Source organism: Gobio gobio (assembly GCF_949357685.1).
Source record: "Gobio gobio genome assembly, chromosome: 6".
In the NCBI taxonomy this organism is placed as follows: Eukaryota; Metazoa; Chordata; class Actinopteri; order Cypriniformes; family Gobionidae; genus Gobio; species Gobio gobio.
This window is the reverse complement of record NC_137102.1, coordinates 37,203,777-37,226,728: the sequence shown is the minus strand read 5'-3', so window position 1 is coordinate 37,226,728 and position 22,952 is coordinate 37,203,777. Positions and strand designations below refer to the sequence as shown.

Genomic DNA, 22,952 nt, shown 5'->3' with positions numbered 1-22,952 from the left:
ACGGAATGTATGTACTTTCATTCACCTAGAAAAAGTATTTTTTATGTTGATTCTATCACTTTTGCAAATCAAGATCTTGCCACTACAAAGACTTATAAATATCTTGGTGTATTACTTGATACACACCTTACATACCGGGATCACATTTCTAATTTAACAAAAAAACTGAATCAGAAACTTTATGTGTACAATAAGATTAGATCATATCTTTCTTTTTCTGTTTCTGAAACTTATTTAGATGCAATTGTGTTTTCAACAATGTCTTACTGTCTTCCAATCTGGTCTCTTACCACTAAGGAAATTACTGAACCATTAGCACGATTATACAATCGAGCTCTCAAGATCCACAGTAATCTTCCAAAATGGTCCCATCATTGCATTGCACTTACACACTCAAACACTCTGACTTTCCAGCACTATATAAATAGTCATGCTATTACATTTTATTTTCAAATTCAAAATGGCACTTCACCTACACTTGCTACACTTCATCCATCATCCAATATGAGACCAGTACGCCTCACTAGGTCAGTTTCACAGGCCCTTATACCAGTCCCTTCATACAAAAACAACTATGGTCAGAAATCTTTTTTTTATACATACACCAAAATTTTGAATGATATTCCACATCACATAAGAAAAATACCATCAATCACATGTTTCAAAAAGGCATACAAACTGTTTCTTCTAAACAGTTACACTTGAACTCACTGATTGTTTATTTATTGTCCTAAATTTAGTTTGCACCATTTGTATTATTGTTTCTAGTCGTTTGTATTTGTTTCGCCTGTGCTAATGTTTTGTATGTGTTTTTTTCCCCTTGTGTTTTAAATTGTTTTATGTTGTGCAGAACAGGAACCTGCTGGAAAACAGTTTTAAACTGAGTCAGGCCCGTTTAAATTGTACCTTAATGTTACTTTTTAACCTTTCCTGTATAATAAATGAAATGAATGAATGAATGTGGGAAAACGGCAACCGGAATGATTCGCCCACAGGGCTCGCAAAATGTCTTTATCAAACAAACACAAAGATTTATCTCTCATCCCCACGCAATTAATTGGAATGTTATTTTTTATTACTTGGCCCGCCCGATCGGTGGATATAACCACGAACCGCGCATCACTAACACCACACACACACACACGCACGCACGCACAAGCCTCACTGCAAAGTCAGACAAATCAGCATGATCAAAACTTCTGCGATTAAATCTTTCCTTCAAACATCAAGTCAAGAGAGTGAACAACGCACATCAAGAAAATAATGTTATTTCACTATTTATGATAGCCTGTCGGCAGGCTGGTGATACGTTTTGGTAGCCCGTCTGGAAAACACATAGCCCCGGGACATTGGGATTTGCGAGCTCTGGCCCATAAATGTCAGAGTTTGATCACGAATCGCAGGACAATGAACCGACAACACCTCACATATAAAAAACATTTTTTATTTACATTAGTGTGTTGCTTCATTCATTCATGTAATCTCATCCTGTCTGCATATCCAGTATCTTGTTTACAAACGAAACGAATCAGCTTAGCGCACGTTGCCCGGAAAAGTCACGCCTCTTACCATGACAGGGGGAGATGCATGCGCTCAATGTTATTGTAAACATGTTTATTTTACCGTATCAATTTGAGCCACAAAGGTGATTTGACTCCGGTATGAAAATAACAGCGTCTCAACGACATGGCGACAAACACACTCTACGAACGCAACACTTCCTCTTCTCCACGTGGGAGAGCAACAAGACCACGCCCCCTTTTTTTGCGTATTCTTGTGGGCGGAGGTTAGTCAACAAACTGTTCTACTGACGTCATTAAAGCAGGGAGTACAGGGATGTAGTCCAAACCGGCCGTTCGCTGTAGGCTTTGAAAGGGAACTTCTGTTAAATAAAATATCTCGCTTGGCATGGAAGCTTTATAATTTTACAGGTATTATTTATGCTCTAACAGCAACATTACACATTACACACTAACTAAAGTTTGAAAAATGGGATCACGAAGAACAGGACCTTTAAAAATAAAGGTCATCCATGCATTCATAATATTGGAATCCGAATGAAGTTAATGCAGCATGTTTATTGCTTGGAAGTTCGATCCAGTTTAGCTCTACATAGGCCTATGTTATTTATCTATAACATGCCATGCATAAATCGTGGGCGGGGCTACAGAATCAGCTGTGTTCTTCGGTTAAGGCGGTGTTTCACTATACACTCTGACTCTGTCACAGCTTGGCACATTCTGAGATCGAGCGTTTGCTGGGCCTGGTGTCGATAAAAGCATTTGACTAACAAGGACATTTTCAGCTCCGAAACGTACAGGATATTCTTATATCACGATGAACTTTTATATATCAAAGGCTGAGTGAAAAGTTGATTTCTCAATTCATGACCACTTTAAATTTGTATGCTCAAGGAGTCTGATTACATGAAGAAACAGAAAAACTGAGATGGAATAAATTCAGAAGAACTGTGGCAACGTCTCCAAGACTGACTCTTCAAGAAACCGGCTGTTTTCAGACTCCTTGTGCATTCAAAAAATCTCACTGGATTATTACAATTAATGGTAATTGTAATAGGGCTGTTTGGAAATGTAAACTGATATTTCCTACTGACATTCTTCAACAAAATATATAAATAGTTGGCTTAAAACCTTTTTTGTTTGTGTGAAAATGCTAACGTGCCTAAGACTTTTGCACAGTACTGTATATCACACAAGATCTGTTGCTTCTCTTGTATTGTGACTTTAACAATGTAATTGTAAATCTAAGTGAGTGTGATTTGCAATGTTAACTGGACCCATTGTATACTATTTTAAATGTTTTCAATCAATATTCATTTGGATAATTGCTTGAAACCCTTTGAATTTGTAAGAATAAACAAGCTGATCCAGTTGGATGTGTTTATAAAGTGCTGTCCAGTGGTTTGGCCCCAGGCTTTGTGGATGATAGCCAGAACTGATTTGACCCACATATTTTCTTTTTTGGAATTTTTATACCTTACATTTACTGTCATTATGCACAGCCTCATAAATGATTCCCCAGGACTTGTATCTGTATATATATATGATATTGTTGGTCATTCATTGTTTCTGTAAAAAAAAATATAATAATAACAATATATATTTATAGTATTATATAAATATAATATTTATCACATTTAGCACTCTATGAAATTACAATTTATTTGATACGAATCACTGATTTTTCCATTCAGGTTGAGTGCACGGACTTTTATTTTGCCTCTACACACTTAGGTCATGACGTGACGTCACAGGGCTGCGCTGATCTGCTGCAGAAGGTTTGTATTTTATATTGACAAACATAACGCGTTCATAACCAGTTAGAAGCCGTATAAATGCGCTTCAACAGCTTCATATTACCGACTTAATACTTGTCATTGAAAACATTTAGTGTTGTATGACACGAATGTACCTTTTTATTATTGAATGTAATACAGCAATGTTTTATTCGAAGAGCTGATATCATCTCATAAATATGCACATGTGTGGTTGTTACGTTTCTTTATTAATGATCAAATTGATCCTGTTATTGCATGAAGGTTGATATGATGAATTGTCATCACATTACGTCAAAATTGTTGCATAGGAAAAGACATGATTTCTGTAATATGATCACTGAGTGTTAAGCATTTGTATACTGTATGATCTCGTTTCAGTCCATTATTCAAAAGTTTTTACTTTACATCTATTTAATCCTAACTTCAGTTAAGTTTTATTATAAATAATAATAGTTTTTTTTTACCCATGAAACACAAACAGTGTTATCATTAAAGGGCATATTGCAGGTTAGAGACTCCTGTGAGTCAATGTATAGAAAAATAATGTAGGAACTAGATTTTCTATAAAATATACAAATACGCTGTTAAGGCTTTTGGAATCGTTTTTGTGAGAAAATTTTACTTCCGCATCTAAAAATGCCAAAACCGGACATGACATAACGAGAGGGAGTGCGGTGAATTTCAACGATAGGAAAACAATGGATCGCAATGACAGCTCGGACGCTGAGGACATTATAAATGTTTATTAATACTCATATGGCAGACCACAGCCATACAATTATGACACACAATAAGGAACAGACAATTAATTAAATTCCAAACTTTTTTTTTCGAAAAAGTGAGACTGTATTCATTTGTGTTAATGTACATACTTTGTATTCATCAATGTAAACACAAAGAAGCATCGCGTGTGGATGTTTATTCATTTAATATCATAGGCAAGCTACACACTGCCTGCGTGACGCGTGACACGCGCCGAAAGCGCATGCTAGAAATAGAACCGAGGCATATTTGTCACGACACGCAAGCGTGTTGGAAGCGTTTCCAGGCAGAATTGAATAGGAAAAGCTGTTTGTCATTATGACACGAATACATATTAATAAATTACATTTTGATGTTTGAAAGCCTCTAGGTTTTGACATAAATGCTCTCGATTTTCAAATATTGCACCTGTCAATACAGAACGAAATATTCTGTAGCCTATTTTGCCGCCAATACTGCCGACATCGGGTGCGTCTCAATCAGCTCCCTAGTTCAGTAGTCAGGGCACTGATCAGGGAGTCAGCCCATTGACTTATGTCCTTATCAGTGCCCAGACTACTGAACCAGATGCTGATTGAGACACACCCGTGGTCTTTGCTGTATCAGTAGGCTATATATTTATGTTTAACGTGAAGTATAGCCCTCCCTGTACGTAACCTAGCAGCAGCAGCGCCGCGTCAGACACGCTTCTGGTGTGTAAAGACATAAAAATCGCCATGCTCACGCCACGCAGCCAGTGTATAGCCGGCTTTACATCAGTATAACAATGTTTGACTCCATCATATCGCCGGGATGATAATCCTCCGGTCTAAAGCACTATACACACCACTGCGTGTTTCGAAGCACATGCAGAAGTGAAGTCCCGTTTCTTCACCTGCACAAAACGCCACCATGCAGAATTCCTAACTTTTTTTTTTAGGAAACCTGTGGACTCGATGTCCTGACAGGCTGGACACAATAATTTACCGTGACAATGATAAATTGGAATAGATAAACTACCGAAAATACACAAACTCGTACTGAATACCAACCTGTTCTGCACTGAGCCAACGCAGAGCTCGGCAAGCGACTCCCTCTTGTGATGTAAAATGACGCGATGTTGAAAAAAAAAACTATTTTTACAAGCGGCCAACAAAACGGCCACTTTATCTACTAAATTTTATCTACATTGGCTATTTTCTGCTGTTATAAAACCTACGTTTAACCTTATCAGACAAGCAATTGTCGTACCTAATGGTAACAAACATTGCTTAACTTTAGATACGGCAATTGCTTAGATGACGTTTTCCGATATTTGTCTTTTTCTTCAGTTCTTTCGTTTGGTCTGGTCTGATAAGATATGCTTTATTCTGTGGTGCCTTGAGCAACCAAAACAATGTTCTTCCACAAGACTCATGCTGTGTTATTTATTTTTTAACATGCTAGAGGACCAAAAGTTATTGTACCTTTAAAATAATCTTGTTGCTATGACAGTTTGATTATTTAGCCCTATGTTTCTTACAAACAACCTCCGTCTCTCAATGAAATGACATGTGGCATGAAACCCTTACCAAATATTACCCTTTTCCACCAACAGGATCTCAGGAATCAGTGGATCAGATATGGAACAATTCTATGCATTACCACAGCATTTCCCCCCCCACACCTTATAAATGGAATCTTCTCTCCACTGCCGATTATAATGATTTCACAATCAGTCTGAAGGATTATACCATTGTCTCTTGAAAATGGGCACTGTACAATTCAAGTAAGTTATTGTTGGCGAGGTGGAAAAGAGGAGAAAAATTTTGTTTTGGAGGGCACAGTGTGGGCATTACTAATGTCAAAAAGGCACTTGAGTGGCAAAAGGTTGCAGACGCCGTAAATGCTGTAGCCTCACAATCTATCTATCTATCTATCTATCTATCTATCTATCTATCTATCTATCTATCTATCTATCTATCTATCTATCTATCTATCTATCTATCTATCTATCTATCTATCTATCTATCTATCTATCTATCTATCTATCTATCTATCTATCTATCTATCTATCTATCTATCTAATTGCATCTATATCTGCTCTGCCAGACGGACACATTGACGAAAATATCAGTTTTGCACATTATTTTGTTATGTTTACCATATTATTTATGAGGATGAATTGCATAACATGCCAATATTATTGCAGAACATATTTCACTTTTCTTTTTGCAAAAATGTGTTAATTTGCATTTCTGTTGTAATTTTCGTTTGATTTAGTTTGTTTTACACTGCAGATCGATCAAACGGGTGTTAGTGTAGGCTGTTAATTGTAAGACTTGCTTTGTGAAGTCTTCATTATTTATGAGAGGCAGTATAGCTATTTCTTTTACACAACGGTCTAAAGTTTCACACACTTTCACGTGTTTCTTCCATCTGCCGACGGTGTCGCCATTTCTCATTTCACCCGTTTTTGTGCTTACGCCTGGGTCAGAGCTTGCGTGAAGGACCGCACATTTTCCCATCAAGTTTGCTTTTTATAAATACCAATTAGTGCGTAGAGAGCGGCGTACGCCTTCTTTTGTGCGTACGCAACGTTTATAAATGAGGCCCCAGGTCAGGGGACTGGGATGGTCATGGCAGAAGCTTCATTTTGTGCTCAGTGACACATTTTTGTGTTGATTTTGATGCTTGTTTTGAATCATTGTCCTAGTGGAAGATCAAACAATGGTCGTAAGGTTTTTTTTTAATCTGTTGGTATTTGCTAGAATCCATGATAACATGTATCTGAACAAGATGTCCAGGACCTCCAGCCAAAAAAAAACATTTAAGATCCAGTGGTATATTTAACCATTGGCATGGGGTACTTTTTATCCCATCTGGTGGGTTTGCTGCCAAAAAGCTCTCTTTTTTTGTTTCATTCTGACCATAGAAGCCGGTCCCGTCTGAATTTCCAGTCTTATATGACAACTGAATATGCTGGAGTTTGTTTCTGGATGAGCGAGGAGGATTTTTCTTGAAATCTAAACAACATGTAGTTGTTGTTTTGTTTTTTTTCTGACCCCAAGACCTCTGCAATTATCTGGGATCCTTGGAGAGTTTGTCCACTCAAACTCTCCTCCTCACTGTGCATTAGGACGATATAGACACATGTCCTCATGGGTGTAAACTCTCCTCCTCACTGTGCATTAGGACGATATAGACACATGTCCTCATGGGTGTAGATTACACGGGGGGTAGCTTTTTTATAAAATGTAAATTCGTAAATTCATTGGGCAAGTGTGCTCACGACAAGTTGAGGTTTGCATTATTATGTGTATAAATTGAAAATTCAAAAAGACTTCAAGTTTCCATGGTAATCAGTCACTCACGTGTCGTGGGGTCATGGCACGCCCATGCTAGCACCCATGCTGTATCCATACATTTTCATACATGAAAAAGTGCGGGGGATGTATTTACATTTTATAAAAAAGCTACCCCCCGTGTAATCTACACCCATGAGGACATGTGTCTATGTCGATGAGTTCAAAACGGCAAAAACTCTTCACTCCTTTCTTTAAGAAAAAGTCTATTCTTATTTATTGTCCTTATGGTGGTGATGGTGGCCCTTTAGCTATTTTCTTACTGCCACTTTCTATTTTGTGAAGCTCAACAATCTTTTGCACATTAAATATTCTTTGCTTTTACTCATTGTGATGGATGATTAAGGGAATTTGTCCTTTGTGTTTCCTCATATTTATTCTCCTGTGGAACAGGAAGTCATGGCTGGAAAATGTCATGCTCCTAGTCACCCTGGTGTGCTAAAAAATTTAAATATGAAGGGGAACATAACTCATAAGCATTTCTATGGGTGCCTATAATGGTGGTCAACGTGTATTAGAGAAAAACATTTGTTTCATTCTGTGATTTTCCCCCCACATTCATTAGTTTCACTTCATTGAAAGGTTAGATTTTTTTTAATGATGCACATTTATTTTCACAGTCTTCTTTGATCATATTTACCAAGGGTGCCAATAAAGTAAATTCTACTCTAATTTGGCATTTTGGACACTGCATACAGAGTTTCGCACTATTGCTCGGTTTACTGTATGCTTGGTTTGTAACTACTTTCTACTCTCTTACTTTATCAACTATAACAAAATATCTTTGTGTGTATTTGCATCAGTTTCCACCATGATATTGAGGAGTTCCACTGCGATATCTTAAGATATGATGTACTGCAAGAAATCAAATAAAGATGTGAGTATTTTCTCCTTATTTCTTCATGTATCTCTGTAAAATCGATTGGTTAAAGTGTGTGTGTGTGTGTGTGTGTGTGTGTGTGTGTGTGTGTGTGTGTGTGTGTGTGTGTGAGGGTATTTGTGCTGTTTGAGTGCTCTGTTTTTAATGGTCAGTGCTGATATCACACAATTGAATTTAAAGACAGTAAATAACAAACACAACATTATATTTACTAAAATAATACAGATGTATCACCATTGTCTAGTTGAGCCAGACAAACCTTTTTAAAAAAAATCGCATTCTTTGCCACATATCATACCAGCTCTGAGAGGCCTTTTCTTTAATAAAAAAATTAATTAAAAAAAGTTGAAATGTTGAGGTGAATAAACATTTAATAAGCCTTTAATTAGAAATTAGATGTGGTGTTCTCAAAGTTGTTCACAGTGACGTGTGCAGCTCATATTGCTACCAAGCACAAAAGTGTGGCTTCCTTCCTGGACCTTAGAGGACACATTTACAGATCAGCAGGTTCAGTTGTAGAGTTGGGCTTTGTAAATGTGTTGGGGTGTGCTTTAGGGACAGGGACAAGTAGGTTCCATTAAGGCATTATGATTTAATAAATGTACACCCAATAACTCGTTATTATTGCAGGGCTCCAGTCCAGACTAACATTTGAGATGGGTGGCACTGGGCCTTAATTTGGTGGCGCCAGTCATGGGGTGGGGTAAAAAAAAAAAAGAAACACTGAAACCATGTACAAACGTGTCAGAGATTTTATAGCTAAAGATGCCAGGACCAGCATGAATAATGGGTCAGAGTTTAAATTAATAGAAGAACATTTTAGTGAAGAATAGTGTGCAGTTTCATCAGCAGAAGTCAGCTTCACCACCAGTGTTGGGGAGTAACTAGTTATATGTAACACCGTTATGTAATTTAATTACAAAATACATGTAACTGTAATTGGTTACAGTTACTGAGAAAAAATATGTAGCTAAATCGCAGTTACTTGTGAAAATGTTAACGATTACAAAGGGGGCTAGATCTGAATATTTTCTGTAAAATGCTAGGATATGTTACATTATATGATCATGCTATCATTCATTCAAGGGCTATTAAACCATTCAAGTGCGATAAGATGCAAAACTAAGAACTGGCGTGCGGCTATGAATCTAGTGTGTGACAGATAGGGGTGTTCGATTCCAGGTTTTTTGGAGTCGACTCCCGACTCCATTTCCATTTAAATTTACATCAAAACAGGGTCAGACATAAGACAAGATGGCAGTCATTACACACTTAATTTATTTATTTACCCCCGAAAAAAGTCTTAAAATCCCTTTATTAAAAAACACACTTTTAGTGTGACTGTTCAAATTAGTCCAATTGAGCAATGACTTGATGAGTAGCTATCAACGTTGCTACCTAGCTGTTGCCAATACCTAATTTTACAGAGCCGAAAAACAGCCATGGTCGAATATCATGTCAGAATTATAGAAAGAAGGTATTCTTCTTCTATTCATCTTATTATAGGCTAATGGTTGGTGGTGGCGCTAAACGCACGTGATCATTGTCTTAAAAGCTTAAAAGGTGCTTGAACAGGAGAGTTAAATATACAAAAATTGAATATAATATATACGATAATGTACACTTATTGATATTTATTCTTGATGTGAGTTTTTTATGATTTATGGTTAGTTTACTGATTATGAACACAAGGTTAACCATGGAAAACCAAATCTATATATTTAGTGCATTAATATACCATCAATTAAAGGGGTGGTAAACCACTATTTCACTATTCTAACTTAAGCTAGCGTGTAATGTTGCTGCTTGAGCATAAACAACATCTGCAAAGTTACAACGTTCAAAGTTTAAAGCAAAGGGAGATATTTGCTTTTAAAGAAATCAGTTTCTAAGAACTACAGCAAACGGCCAGTAGGGGACTACACACATTCCTCCAGGGTTGGTGACATCACCAGGCTCAATATTTATATAAACCCCTCCTCCGAGAATATTAAATAGGGGGGGGGGGGGGGGGGGGGGTGAGGCCATTTTGTATTGCGGCGCTGTTGTGTTATAGTTAGGCTGGAGTGTTGTTGCCGCGATGCCGATTCAGCCTTCATAGGGACAGGGGTGCGTTGCAGAGCGTTTAACATACAACATGTTATATGCACGTGTGTATGAGACAGAAGGGAACAGGCACGTGCGGGGCTCCCGCAGCACATCTCACGGAGGGAAACTTTCACAATGTTCGCGAGTTCAACACCGGATTTGCACAACGTCAGCTGCATAAGACAAACACTGCCAGTGTGTGAATGCACGACGCGCGCGGGGCTCCCTCCCGCAGCACATTTCACGGAGGAAAACTTTCACAATGTTCGCGAGTTCAATGCAGGATATGCACAACGGCTTGACCTGAAAGCTGGATTTACAAACAGAAGCTGTTTACGGGCCACAACCTGTAAGTCTTGATTTATTTTTCATCAATGTGTTTTCCTGTAATAGGTTGTAGCAAGGAAGTAAACAGATGACAACGCTGTTCTGCAAACCAGTCTGTTAAATGCTTATTCATACTTAACGTTATCCGACGAACACCTATCGTTACAAACACTAACGTTAAAATCTCAACAGCGAACTTGGCATTAGTGTAAATGATTCTTTGATTAGAGCTTTTATGTATTATGTATCTACAGGCATGCTAAACATGGTTCTGTGTGTGATTTGGCTACTATAGTAAAGCCAGTGTTTAGTGTTTTGGGTTAATAGTTCTTGCGACAGATATTTGGCTATAATCGTTCTAAAAATACAAAAGTAACAGTGCCATTCAGTAGCGATCATTATAGATCCGCAGTCTTTACTCATTAGGACTGAACAGGTTCTGCTCGATCATCTTCACTAAAATGTTCTGGGTCTGATTCGGGCTCAGATTGGTGTGGTTTTATTGACGCCATCGTTTCTAATACTGACCAAAGCAAAGTCTACCGGTAAGGTAAGGGTCGTGACGTTTCCGACAAACATACACAGCGGTTAGCGAATCACAACACACTGGGCCAGCTAACCAATCTGAGCCCATTGCGTATTTTTGAGGGACTGGCTTCATACAACCCGGAAAGCATCAGACCGTTTTACAAGGAGGGACAGAGCAGTGTAGAATAAATGTCAAATATATGAAAAATAATGATTTTTTTTTAAAAACGAAGCATTAACACATGTTACAGTGCACCCCACAAACACAATCAAGCCTTCAAAACAATGTGTTTTACCACCCCTTTAAACTAAAGCTTGTACGGAGGTTTGTATAATTATAATCTAAAGTCTATATGGATGTTATCTATTTCTAAAGTGAGCTACAGTACATGTAGGATAAATGTAGGCTATGTGACAAAGTTTCTGTAAATGGTAAATGGACTGCATTTATATAGCGCTTTTAACAGACCTACGGCCATCCAAAGCGCTTTACATTTTTTGCCTCACATTCACCCATTCACACACCGACAGCGGTGTCAGCCATGCAAGGCGCCATCCAGCTCGTCGGGAGCAGCTGGGGTTCGGTGTCTTGCTCATGGACACCTCGGCACTTGGTCAGGTGGAACCGGGGATCGAACCACCAACCTTCCGGTTTGTAGACAATCTACATGAACCACTGAGCCACTGCCGCCCCCCCTGTGACAGCTCTCTGACGAGGTGAAATACGTCAGTGTCCGAATTCCTCGCTTTATTTCGTTCACTACATGCTTACAGTGAGGAAAATAAGTATTTGAACACCCTGCTATTTTGCAAGTTCTCCCACTTAGAAATCATGGAGGGGTCTGAAATTGTCATCGTAGGTGCATGTCCACTGTGAGAGACATAATCTAAAAAAAAAATCCAGAAATCACAATGTATGATTTTTTCACTATTTATTTGAATGATACAGCTGCAAATAAGTATTTGAACACCTGAGAAAATCAATGTTAATATTTGGTACAGTAGCCTTTGTTTGCAATTACAGAGGTCAAACGTTTCCTGTAGTTTTTCACCAGGTTTGCACACTGCAGGAGGGATTTTGGCCCACTCCTCCACACAGATCTTCTCTAGATCAGTCAGGTTTCTGGCCTGTCACTGAGAAACACGGAGTTTGAGCTCCTTCCAAAGATTCTCTATTGGGTTTAGGTCTGGAGACTGGCTAGGCCACGCCAGAACCTTGATATGCTTCTTACAGAGCCACTCCTTGGTTATCCTGGCTGTGTGCTTCAGGTCATTGTCATGTTGGAAGACCCAGCCTCGACCCATCTTCAATGCTCTAACTGAGGGAAGGAGATGGTTCCCCAAAATCTCGCAATACATGGCCCCGTCATCCTCTCCATAATACAGTGCAGTCGCTCTGTCCCATGTGCAGAAAAACACCCCCAAAGCATGATGCTACCACTCCCATGCTTCACAGTAGGGATGGTGTTCTTGGGATGGTACTCATCATTCTTCTTCCTCCAAACACGTTTAGTGGAATTATGACCAAAAAGTTCTATTTTGGTCTCATCTGACCACATGACTTTCTCCCATGACTCCTCTGGATCTTCCAAATGGTCATTGGCAAACTTAAGACGGGCCTGGACATGTGCTGGTTTAAGCAGGGCCGTGCCATGCATGATTTCAAACCATGACGTCTTAGTGTATTACCAACAGTAACCTTGGAAACGGTGGTCCCAGCTCTTTTCAGGTCATTGACCAGCTCCTCCCGTGTAGTTCTGGGCTGATTTCTCACCTTTCTTAGGATCATTGAGACCCCACAAGGTGAGATTATGCATGGAGCCCCAGTCCGAGGGAGATTGACAGTCATGTTTAACTTCTTCCATTTTCTAATGATTGCTCCAACAGTAGACCTTTTTCACCAAGCTGCTTGGCAATTTCCCTGTAGCCCTTTCCAGCCTTGTGGAGGTGTACAATTTTGTCTCTAGTGTCTTTGGACAGCTCTTTGGTCTTGGCCATGTTAGTAGTTGGATTTTTACTGATTGTATGGGGTGGACAGGTGTCTTTATGCAGCTAACGACCTCAAACAGGTGCATCTAATTTAGGATAATTAATGGAGTGGAGGTGGACATTTTAAAGATGACTAACAGGTCTTTGAGGGTCAGAATTCTAGCTGATAGACAGGTGTTCAAATACTTATTTGCAGCTGTATCATAAAATAAATAGTTAAAAAATCATACATTGTGATTTCTGGATATATTTTTTTTTGATTATGTCTCTCACAGTGGACATGCACCTACGATGACAATTTCAGACCCCTCCATGATTTCTTAGTGGGAGAACTTGCAAAATAGCAGGGTGTTCAAATACTTATTTTCCTCACTGTATATAGTGCACTCAACTGCCATGCACTATATAGGGATTAGAGAATCAGTAAACAAGTGAGAGATTTTGCGTGTCAGATCTGCGTCATGTGCGGCAGCTCTTAAAGGGACAGCAGCTATTAACGTTATAATCAAAGAACAAAAGACAGAGAATCACTTACTGCTCTTGACTGAGCTTTTGTAGCTTTAATACAGATTAATCTATATTTAATTTATATTTTATGCAGTGAAGACTGAAATAAGTTTATGATAAATGTATTCAATTTCTGTATATTTCCTGTATAGGCCTATTAGATCTAATATGTTGTTTCTATATTAATTCAGAGATTAAATTAGAAATTATTACAATATAAACATATATTTAAAACTTAAATGTTAGGTGCGATTAATCATTATTAATTACAGAAAGATTGTGGGATATTTTGTTGAAACAATAAGTGTTCTCACAAACTCTCTCTGTCCAGAGATCCCATGTATTACAATGCCTGATACTGCCCTACCTACATTCACTCTTAAGCAGGTGTCCAATACAAAAGTTGACAAAATAATGAATTCTCTTAAAAACTCTAGAGATAAGTATGGATTAGATTCTATTTTTTTTTTTTAAATCATAAAGAATCAATCATAGGACCCTTAACTCAGATTATTAATTTATCGGTAATGCAAGGAATTTTTCCTTTTGCGTGGAAATATGAAGTAATCACGCCAATTCATAAATCTGGAAGTCAAGTAGAAATTAGCAATTACAGACCAATAAGTGTTCTTCCTGTAATGTCTAAAGTCGCTGAAAAATGGGTAGCGGAACAATTAATTACATATCTTAATAATAGTGCATTTTCTCTTCATCCTATGCAATTTGGTTTTAGAAAAAAGTACTCTACAGAAACTGCAAATTGCCTTATGCTGGATAATATTAAATCTAAGATGTATAAAGGAGGTGTAGTTGGTGCTGTGTCCTTGGATTTTAAGAAAGCTTTTGAAACCGTAAATCATGACATGACACCAGAAAGGCCTATACTTCATGTTAAACATAAATATAGCCTACTGATACAGCAAAGACAACGTCAGAATATTTAGTTCTGGATTGACAGGTGCAATATTTGAAAATCTTTTTTTTTTTTTAAATGACAATGATATCTGCATTTATGTGAGAACCTAGAGACTTTAAAACATCAATCTGTCATTTATTAACATGTATCCGTATCAAAATGACACATAAACAGCTTTTCCTATTTAATTTAGACTGGAAACGCTTCCAACACGCTCGCGTATCGCATGCTGATATGCGCGTCACGCAGGTGTTAACATGGAAGCTGAAATAAAAACGGACACACCACGCAGCTGAGACGCAGCCACGCTTAAAGTGTGTAGCCGGCCTAAAACACGGAGCGACGATCCCCATTCAACTGGCATTTGAACATGTAAAAAGTTTTCCAGAGACAGCGACAAGGCTAAAGCCATAAACGACAAAGTAATGGATTTCATAGTCCTTGATGACCAATGCATATGATCTATTATGTATTTGAAAAACACTTAAAGATACCTTCCTCATCCCTTATATTTATTTTGTTAAACTATATGATTTCAGAGAAATCTCAACAATGCCCTATATGCTCTTTGGTTGAGGATGCACTTTTCCCCCCTTTTTTTTCTTGAGGTTGACAAATGTAATGGCAATGCATTTTATTCATGTATTTGATGTATTATGTATCCTCATCCTCATGCACTAAAGGTTAATATGCAGTTTTTTATGCATGACATACTTGAATATAAATTTGTTGTTAATGAGTTAAGTGCAGATAAACCATAATTCTGTCATAGTTAAACACTTTCTGTTACTAAGTATTGTGGTGCCTTACACAAAAAATAAAAACATTTGAAGAACTAGGACTGATATTTGCTATTATAGTTAGGCCAGAGCTACTAAAATATCAGTTTCATCAGTGCATCTTAGATTTCCTATTCCCCTGGGTGCACGAACTGCAGATAATATGGAAATGATAATATAAAAATATGAACTTATTGGTTATCGGTATCGGCCATGAGAAGGACTTAATTATCGGTATCTGTAAAAAAAAAAATCATATCGTGCATCTCTAATTAAAAGTAATTGATAACTAAAACACACAGGTGGAGAAGTGGTAGCCAACTGTGTCAACATCCTCTCTCACCAGAAGCCAATGGTATTTCATCTTCTGTGTGTGCCGTTCTTTGCTGCTTCATGTCTGTTACAAGTTGCTGGAGTCTTCCTCACGGTCATTGCTTCAATGTTCACAGTGAGGGTTTGAACCCCACTGACAGCCTGTTTGGTCAGGTTATTTATATGGTGTTTGTAGTCATTTGTGGCCCTTCCAGCAATGTCTGTGTTTGCTGGCCAAGTGGTCCATGTGCATATAGACTGCAGGAAACTCTTCAGGGTCCTAAAGAGACTCTCTCTCTCTCTCTCTCTCTCTCTCTCTCCAGGTTTTAGCAATATGCCTAAAGTTCTAGACACATGTGTTAGCCAACATGTTCCTTTTACTTCATTTGGGGTATTCACTTGTACCCCTAGGTCTTGCTCAAGGGCCTTGAACACCCTCATGGACTTACTGCTGAAATGGTATGTTTTCCATACCATTGAGGACCATTTTTATTGAGGCGGTTGTAAACTTTCCCAATCATTGCGTTTTCCTTTCCCATTTACGACAACAGAGCCAGTTCAAGGCTACACAGAAAACAAATGGGATCAGAAAAGGCTGCCCAAGGAATGTTTAGGGCTGATAGTTAGCTTCATGTTAGCCTTTGAGAGATTAATTTGGCACCAGGAATTTTTGAAACATGTTCTTTGTCAGTGTGCACAACGTTTAAATAAGAATGTATAATCTTTTTTTATTTTTTTTCACAGCAGTTCACTGATAAATGCTTGGAAGTATTCCATCATTCTACAAGTAAAAAGCATGTAAAGCAGGAGTAATTACCTCTGATGTAACTAAAGGAATCTACATGACATGCTATTGTAAACATGGAGGTTATTAAAGTGGAAATTGGGGACATGAGTGATCAAGAGCCATCCAGGGAGGATTATGAAAATATTGAGGAACAAAAAGGTTGGTATTCATTCTTGATTCTTCTTTAAAGTTGTCATATCATGGAGAATACAATTGTCCTTCATCTTTTGAGATGAAAGTTAATTGTACACTATGGAATCTTATAGTGGATTTTTTTATGTTATGCAACAGCACAAACCGCATTCACAGTCCGCATTGCATATTTTAAATTTTTTTGCATAAATTCTTATTTTTAATGTTCAGTTTTACAAATCTGAAAACGTTTGTGCATATGCAAAATATGCTTTTTGTGCATACACAAATGTTCATGATAAAATCAATGCAAATACATGCAAATGCCCCTTGTTTGAACAAACAAATTACATCATGATCACAATTTTATGTATTGTAACTTTTTTTTAAACGATTAATCAAAATGAAACCGCACACGATTTGGCAAAGGCGATTATTAAAGTAAAAGTACAATTACTTCAATTAAATTTTACAAGTACAAGTAAAATTACCGGTCTAAAAATATACTCAAGTAAAAGTAAAATGTAGCTCCTTTAAAATTTACTAGAGTTACTTTTTTTTAACAGCGGGGGTGGGGACTCTCCTGTGTATAAAACCAAATGTTTATTTTGACGGGTTTTACTGAAGACCTGTTTCAGAAATGGCGCTGCTCATTCAGACAGAGACAGAACAAGATCATATATTTATATTGCAGGGTTTTGTGCTTTAATATTCACAGACCATGTCGCGATTTGATTTATTGTACAGTTCTACTTTCGTTTTATTCATTCATCCATCTTTCTGCGTGTTATACTGTAAATTTAATTTTCATGACTGGATTCCGGGATTCCCTCTGCATCACAGAAATCATTCGGCCTTAAAGGGTAACTTCAGTGATTTAGCATTAAGCTTTGTATCAGTAGAAACCCCGTAGTATATTTGAATTATGGTACTTTCCCCCCTCGTATCCCTCTGAGACGAGAAAATTATTCATTTTATTTCTGGAAAAAATCCTCTGATGACGCAAAAAAAAATTTTGGGCCAGAGGCTAAAGTAGGAGCTAAGGTAGGAGCTGTTCCACATGTTTTCAACCCGCCCACAGGGGAGAGATCTCACGCACAGAATGTAAATGTGCACGGCCGCTGCCGCTCGGCTCGGGCATTCATAACGGGGCGGTGCAGAGCAAAGTGAGTGTTTCAACTTTTCAATGAATTCCTATGAAAGTTTAGCTTGCATATGCGATCAGAAAACGCTGAGAATGACAGCCGCGCTTACCTCAGCTCTGCTCAGTTCTTACTTCCCTTTCGTGCTGAATGAAATCTGACCCCTGCTGCGTCTGTGACGTGACTTTCGTTAGGCTCACACTTTATTGAAATGACACGTTCAGTTTTTAATTGTAGTGTTTATTCTCTAACTGAACAAAATTATTGTATTATTTTGAAGATCAAAACGACGTCAAAAGGGAGAAAGTCAAAAGGGAGTGGCCTTGTAGGGCAGCGAAGCAAGTGCATTCTGGGAGTTGTTGTCTTTCATCCACATGAGACAAAAATAAATGTTCTGTCTTTTCTCAATCTAGAAGGCACCAAATTCAAAAATAATTTCACATTTCTACTACATAAATGACAGTTTAAATACACATTCATCTTCCCTTCCCTTCCTTTAAGTTATAAACATACCTTTATCTGCACCGAGGGATTATGTCTCTGAACAATTTGGATATCCTCCATGATAACCACACGTACATTTTTTTTCTATATCCAAAGTAGCCTATTTCCATGCTAGCCAGGGGTTTACGACGGCGTTTGCTTTCAGCTGGGTCTGCATCACTGACGTCTGTCTTGTCCGTCTTTTTGTGATTTTTTGCGGGTTTGTTCTCCCTCCCTTCAATTCAATGCAGTAGTTTCTGGAGAGCGATTTTCCCCCCTTTGTATTATTTATTTATTTATTTTCACTCAGGATAAGGTTTAAAATGTAGCAAAGTACAATACTTCAAACAAAACGTACTTAAGTGAAAGTACAATTAGAAGTACTTAAAGGGGGGGGGGACGCTCAGTTTCAATCAGTCTCATGTCAATCTTGAGTACCTATAGAGTAGCATTGCATCCTGCATATCTCCGAAAAGTCTTTATTTTTATTATAATTATAAAAGGAAGATGCGCTGTTCCGAGTCTTTCTGAAAAAAGCCGTGCGGCTGGGGGCGTATCGTGTGGGCGGAGCTAAAGAATGTCGAGCGCGCCGCTGTTACTGTGTTGAGTGCGTCTGAAAGCTGCGTCATCCCTAAAAGCGGGAAAAAACTTTATTCAACATAAAAAATGGCTTTTAATCAGATACAGCCATACATCTATGATCCGGAATCAGACCCAGAGGCTGAAGTTGAACAGGAGCAGCAGCAAAAACGACTAGAGCAGGACATCTCTATGTGGTATAAGTTACACTAACGATAACTATATAATATGCTTAGCGGCTTGTGTTATTTACACATTTATACTTTAATTATATCGTGTGTGTGTGTGTGTGTGTGTGTGTGTGTGTGTGTGTGTGTGTGTGTGTGTGTGTGTGTGTGTGTGTGTGTGTGTGTGTTTACGCGTGGTTTGTGTAGACATGATTTGTAGTAAGCGGACTGGTTTTGCGCGTCAGGCTAGTGTTTACATAGAAAGACATGGAATAGTAGCGCATTTGAATGAAGAAGCGCGCTTATTTAGTTCAACATATTTCCCCACTCTTTGTGTATTGTTGTTTGGAGTGCTTTTACAATACACAAACATACACATATAGTGGCCAGCTAAACAAATGTACACACTATACATCGCATGCTCCATTGATCAATACGTGATCATGTTTGGGCTACTTGATGGGCATAGGCAAAAACAGACATTTGAAGCAGTCTTACTCACTGCGTGCGGTTCCAACGTTGGGACCTTTATCGTTGGGACCGCTCCATCCTTCAGTATTAGGCGATTTGAAAATCCGGCGTCGAACTGGGCCTTTTTTATAAAACAATCGGCACCGAAATGCAGGGAACAGACATAAATATTTGCGCAACTCAGTTGCTGATCCGGAAAAGCAAACTCCATCCACTTTTGCCTTAACGCGGGGTTATTTGGCTACGAGCCAGCGCTTTGATGGGCGTAGCCTATTGCTTTCACGCGCTCTCTCTCTCGCGCGCTCTTCCGGTAAAATTGTCCGTACGGCCCATATAAGGAAATTCCGCCCTGTTGACGTCAAGCGGACCCATGATCGAAAAAAACTTTCCGAAACTTATGACTAACAGGAAGTACTAATTTTGGCAAAGAAATACTCCCATCAAACGTCCACCTTAGCTTTTGAAACTGTGTCCATGTTTAGCATGGGAATCCAAGTCTTTAACAGTGCAAAAAGATCAGTATGCATGAAACAGCATTTCACCCCCCCCCCCTTTAAAAAAGTAGAAGTACACAGAAAAACTACTCAATTACAGTAACGTGAGTAAATGTAATTCGTTACTTTCCACCTCTGCTGGAGGGCCACGGTTTTAAGTTTAGTTCTTATCCTGATCTTACACACCTGACCTGTAATTTTCAGATCTTGATGACCTTGAGTTGTTCAGGTCTGATTAACTAAACTGAAGGCTGAAGAGTCCTGACTTTAAAAAAATTACATAAAATTTGACATTTGAGCACTGTTGCTTTCTGGAATTAAAGTGTTTCACCTTTATTTCACGGTTGTCCCTCTTTAACTGACAGTTTAATATGTTCATTTTAGACCTGATGGGAGTGAAAGAGGAAAGGCAAGATCGGACTGAAGCGGAGGAGGAACATCAGTATAAAAAAAATCATAAGTTTACAACTGGAGAAAATTCTAGTTGCTCAGATGTTGCCAACAGTTTCTCACAAAAAAAAATAGAAGCCACAACGTCTTTCTCCTGCCATCAGTGTGGAAGTGTGTTCACACAGAAAGGAACCCTTAAGATTCATTTAAGAATTCACACCGGTGAGAAGCCTTTCACATGCCTTCAGTGTGGCAAGAGTTTCACACGTAAAGGAAATCTTAAGGATCACATACGAGTTCACTCTGGAGAAAAGCCTTTCTCGTGCCCTCAATGTGGAAAGAGTTTCACACGGGAAAGATACTGTAAGGATCACATGAGAGTTCACACCGGAGAGAGCCGTTTTGCATGCCCCCAGTGTGGAAAGAGTTTCGCGTGCAAGGACCATCTTAAAGACCACATACGGATTCACACAGGAGAGAAGCCTCACGCATGCCCTCAGTGTGGAAAGAGGTTCTCACGTGTAGGAAACCTTAAGGATCACATGAAAATTCATGCTGGAGAGAAACCTTTCATATGCCCTCAATGTGGTAAAAGTTTCAGACGTAAAGCAAACCTTAAGGATCACATACGAGTTCACTCTGGAGAGAAGCCTTACACATGCCATCAGTGCGGAAAGAGTTTCACACGTGAAGGATACTGTAAGGATCACATGAGAGTTCACACCGGAGAGAGTCGTTTTACATGCTCCCAATGTGGAAAGAGTTTTACGTGTAAGGAAAATCTTAAAGACCACATGAGAATTCACACAGGAGAGAAGCCGTTTGCATGCCCTCAGTGTGGAAAGAGGTTCTCACGTAAAGGAAACCTTAAGTATCACATGAGAACTCATGTTGGAGAAATAGCTTTCACTGGAAATACTGTTACACATGAAGGACACTTCAAGGATCACATTAAAGTGAACTCTGGAAATAAGCCTTTTGCATGTCTTCAGTGTGGAAAGAGATTCACACATAAAGGGTACTTTAAAGATCACATGAGGATTCACACTGGCGAGTGCCCTTTCACATGCTCTCAGTGTGGAAAGTGTTTCACACAGAAAGGACACCTTAATGCTCACATACGGATTCACACTGGAGAGAAACCCTTCACATGCCATCAGTGTGGGAAGGATTTTACCCGGGCAGCGTATCTCAAAAACCATCTGCGTTCTTACTCTGGAGAAAGGCCGTATGACTGTGATCAGTGCAGTCAAACATTTATTCTGCCAAGACAATTGAAGATCCACCTTAAAATGCATACAAACGAAAGGCCCTACTTGTGTTCTTTTTGTGGCAAGACTTTTTCATGGCTTAGTAATTTTACACATCATCAGAAAATACACACTGGTGTGAAAGCTCATTTGTGCACTGTGTGTGGTAAAGCTTTTAGTAGAGCTGGCGGCTTGAAAATACACAAAAGAATCCATACTGGAGAAAAACCATACACATGTTTACATTGTGGAAAGGGTTTTACTGAGTCTGGAAAGCTGAAACAACATGAGAAAGTGCATACTGGAGATACCCCTCACCTCCAGTCACATGCTCTGCTGACTTGTATAAAAAAGCATTGCTCCAAGTTGTCACTGTAACAAAAGTTTATTCGTTTTTGGTTTGTTTAAATTCCACTATCACTTCTTAGATTTTTACTTCTTAGTGAAAAGGTTTTTAGTTTATGTGAGGTTGTATTATTTCTTAAAATGGCGGTTTCTGTGAAATTATACATAAGTTAAAATATAACATTTTTAATTTGCATGGTAGCATTCCTCATGCATTTGGACTTTCAATGAGATTGTTAGAAGAATAGAAGAGTGTTGTGTTGTAAGAAGAACTCCTACATTGTGGAGAAAGGCCTATAATGGGCATGTATCATGAAATTAATAAAAAATGTAATGAACTTGAAATATTGTTAACATCTATTTAAATAAAGTTCACTAAAACCTTGAGATTGTGGGTGCCTCAAAATCAGTCAAATGTTCTGCTTTTTGCTTCTTAAACATTCTTGAGACTAACTTGAACTGTTAAAATAACTGAAAATTGGGTATTTATTGTGATGCACAAAAATCAAGCATTCTATGTTAGTTCAGGCAGGCCACGTAGTCAAGCTCTGCTATCAGCTTATTGCTTATTGGAAATTCCAATTCCGCCCCATTTCAGCTGATCCGATTCCTATGCACTCAATTGACCTATCGGTAAGCCCCACCCCCTTAGTTACTGTTGCTAAATCGGACAAACAAACCCGAGTGGCTAACTGCCTCACAATGACAGCTGTCAGTTTGAAAACCTTATCCCAAGTTGTTTTTGGACACAGAATGTGGCGGACCCCGTCCGATTGATGGCCAAACTCTACTGATGGTTTATGAAGTTTATTGCATCCCTTTTCACTCCAAAAAGTCACTGTAAGAGCTGAAAAAACAAAGCATAAGTGCGCATTAACATCTCATTCACAAACTCTCTCTCCATTGCATTATCATTAACATACACAGCAAATTAAACAAAAAACACTTATACAACTAACAGTAAACAAACATATACAGACCAATGCTGTTTTGGGGGGTGCAC

The 22,952-nt window shown here is 38.5% G+C and overlaps 1 protein-coding gene across 2 annotated transcripts; it reads left to right on the top strand.

The window, feature by feature from the left end:
* The first annotated feature begins 3,238 nt into the window (after nucleotides 1-3,238).
* Nucleotides 3,239-22,335, top strand: LOC307128018 (uncharacterized protein). Of its 2 annotated transcripts, XM_079819543.1 has the most exons (5): nucleotides 3,239-3,298; nucleotides 5,637-5,807; nucleotides 8,187-8,260; nucleotides 16,454-16,655; nucleotides 20,349-22,335. In XM_079819543.1, exons 4-5 carry the CDS (start codon nucleotides 16,571-16,573, stop codon nucleotides 21,980-21,982), a joined length of 1,719 nt encoding a protein of 572 aa, XP_079675669.1. In that variant the 5' UTR covers nucleotides 3,239-3,298; nucleotides 5,637-5,807; nucleotides 8,187-8,260; nucleotides 16,454-16,570; the 3' UTR covers nucleotides 21,983-22,335. The 2 variants fall into 2 exon arrangements, with proteins under 2 accessions (XP_079675669.1, XP_079675670.1); XM_079819544.1 differs by lacking the exon at nucleotides 3,239-3,298 and having other exon boundaries at nucleotides 4,597-5,807.
* Nucleotides 22,336-22,952: the final 617 nt, after the last annotated feature.

Bases quoted from the DNA above. Each gene is read 5' to 3' on its own strand.
- LOC307128018 (XM_079819543.1), top strand. From the start codon at position 16,571: ATGGAGGTTATTAAAGTGGAAATTGGGGACATGAGTGATCAAGAGCCA. The intron at 16,656-20,348 runs GTTGGTATTCAT...TGTTCATTTTAG, and splicing joins AAATATTGAGGAACAAAAAG to ACCTGATGGGAGTGAAAGAG.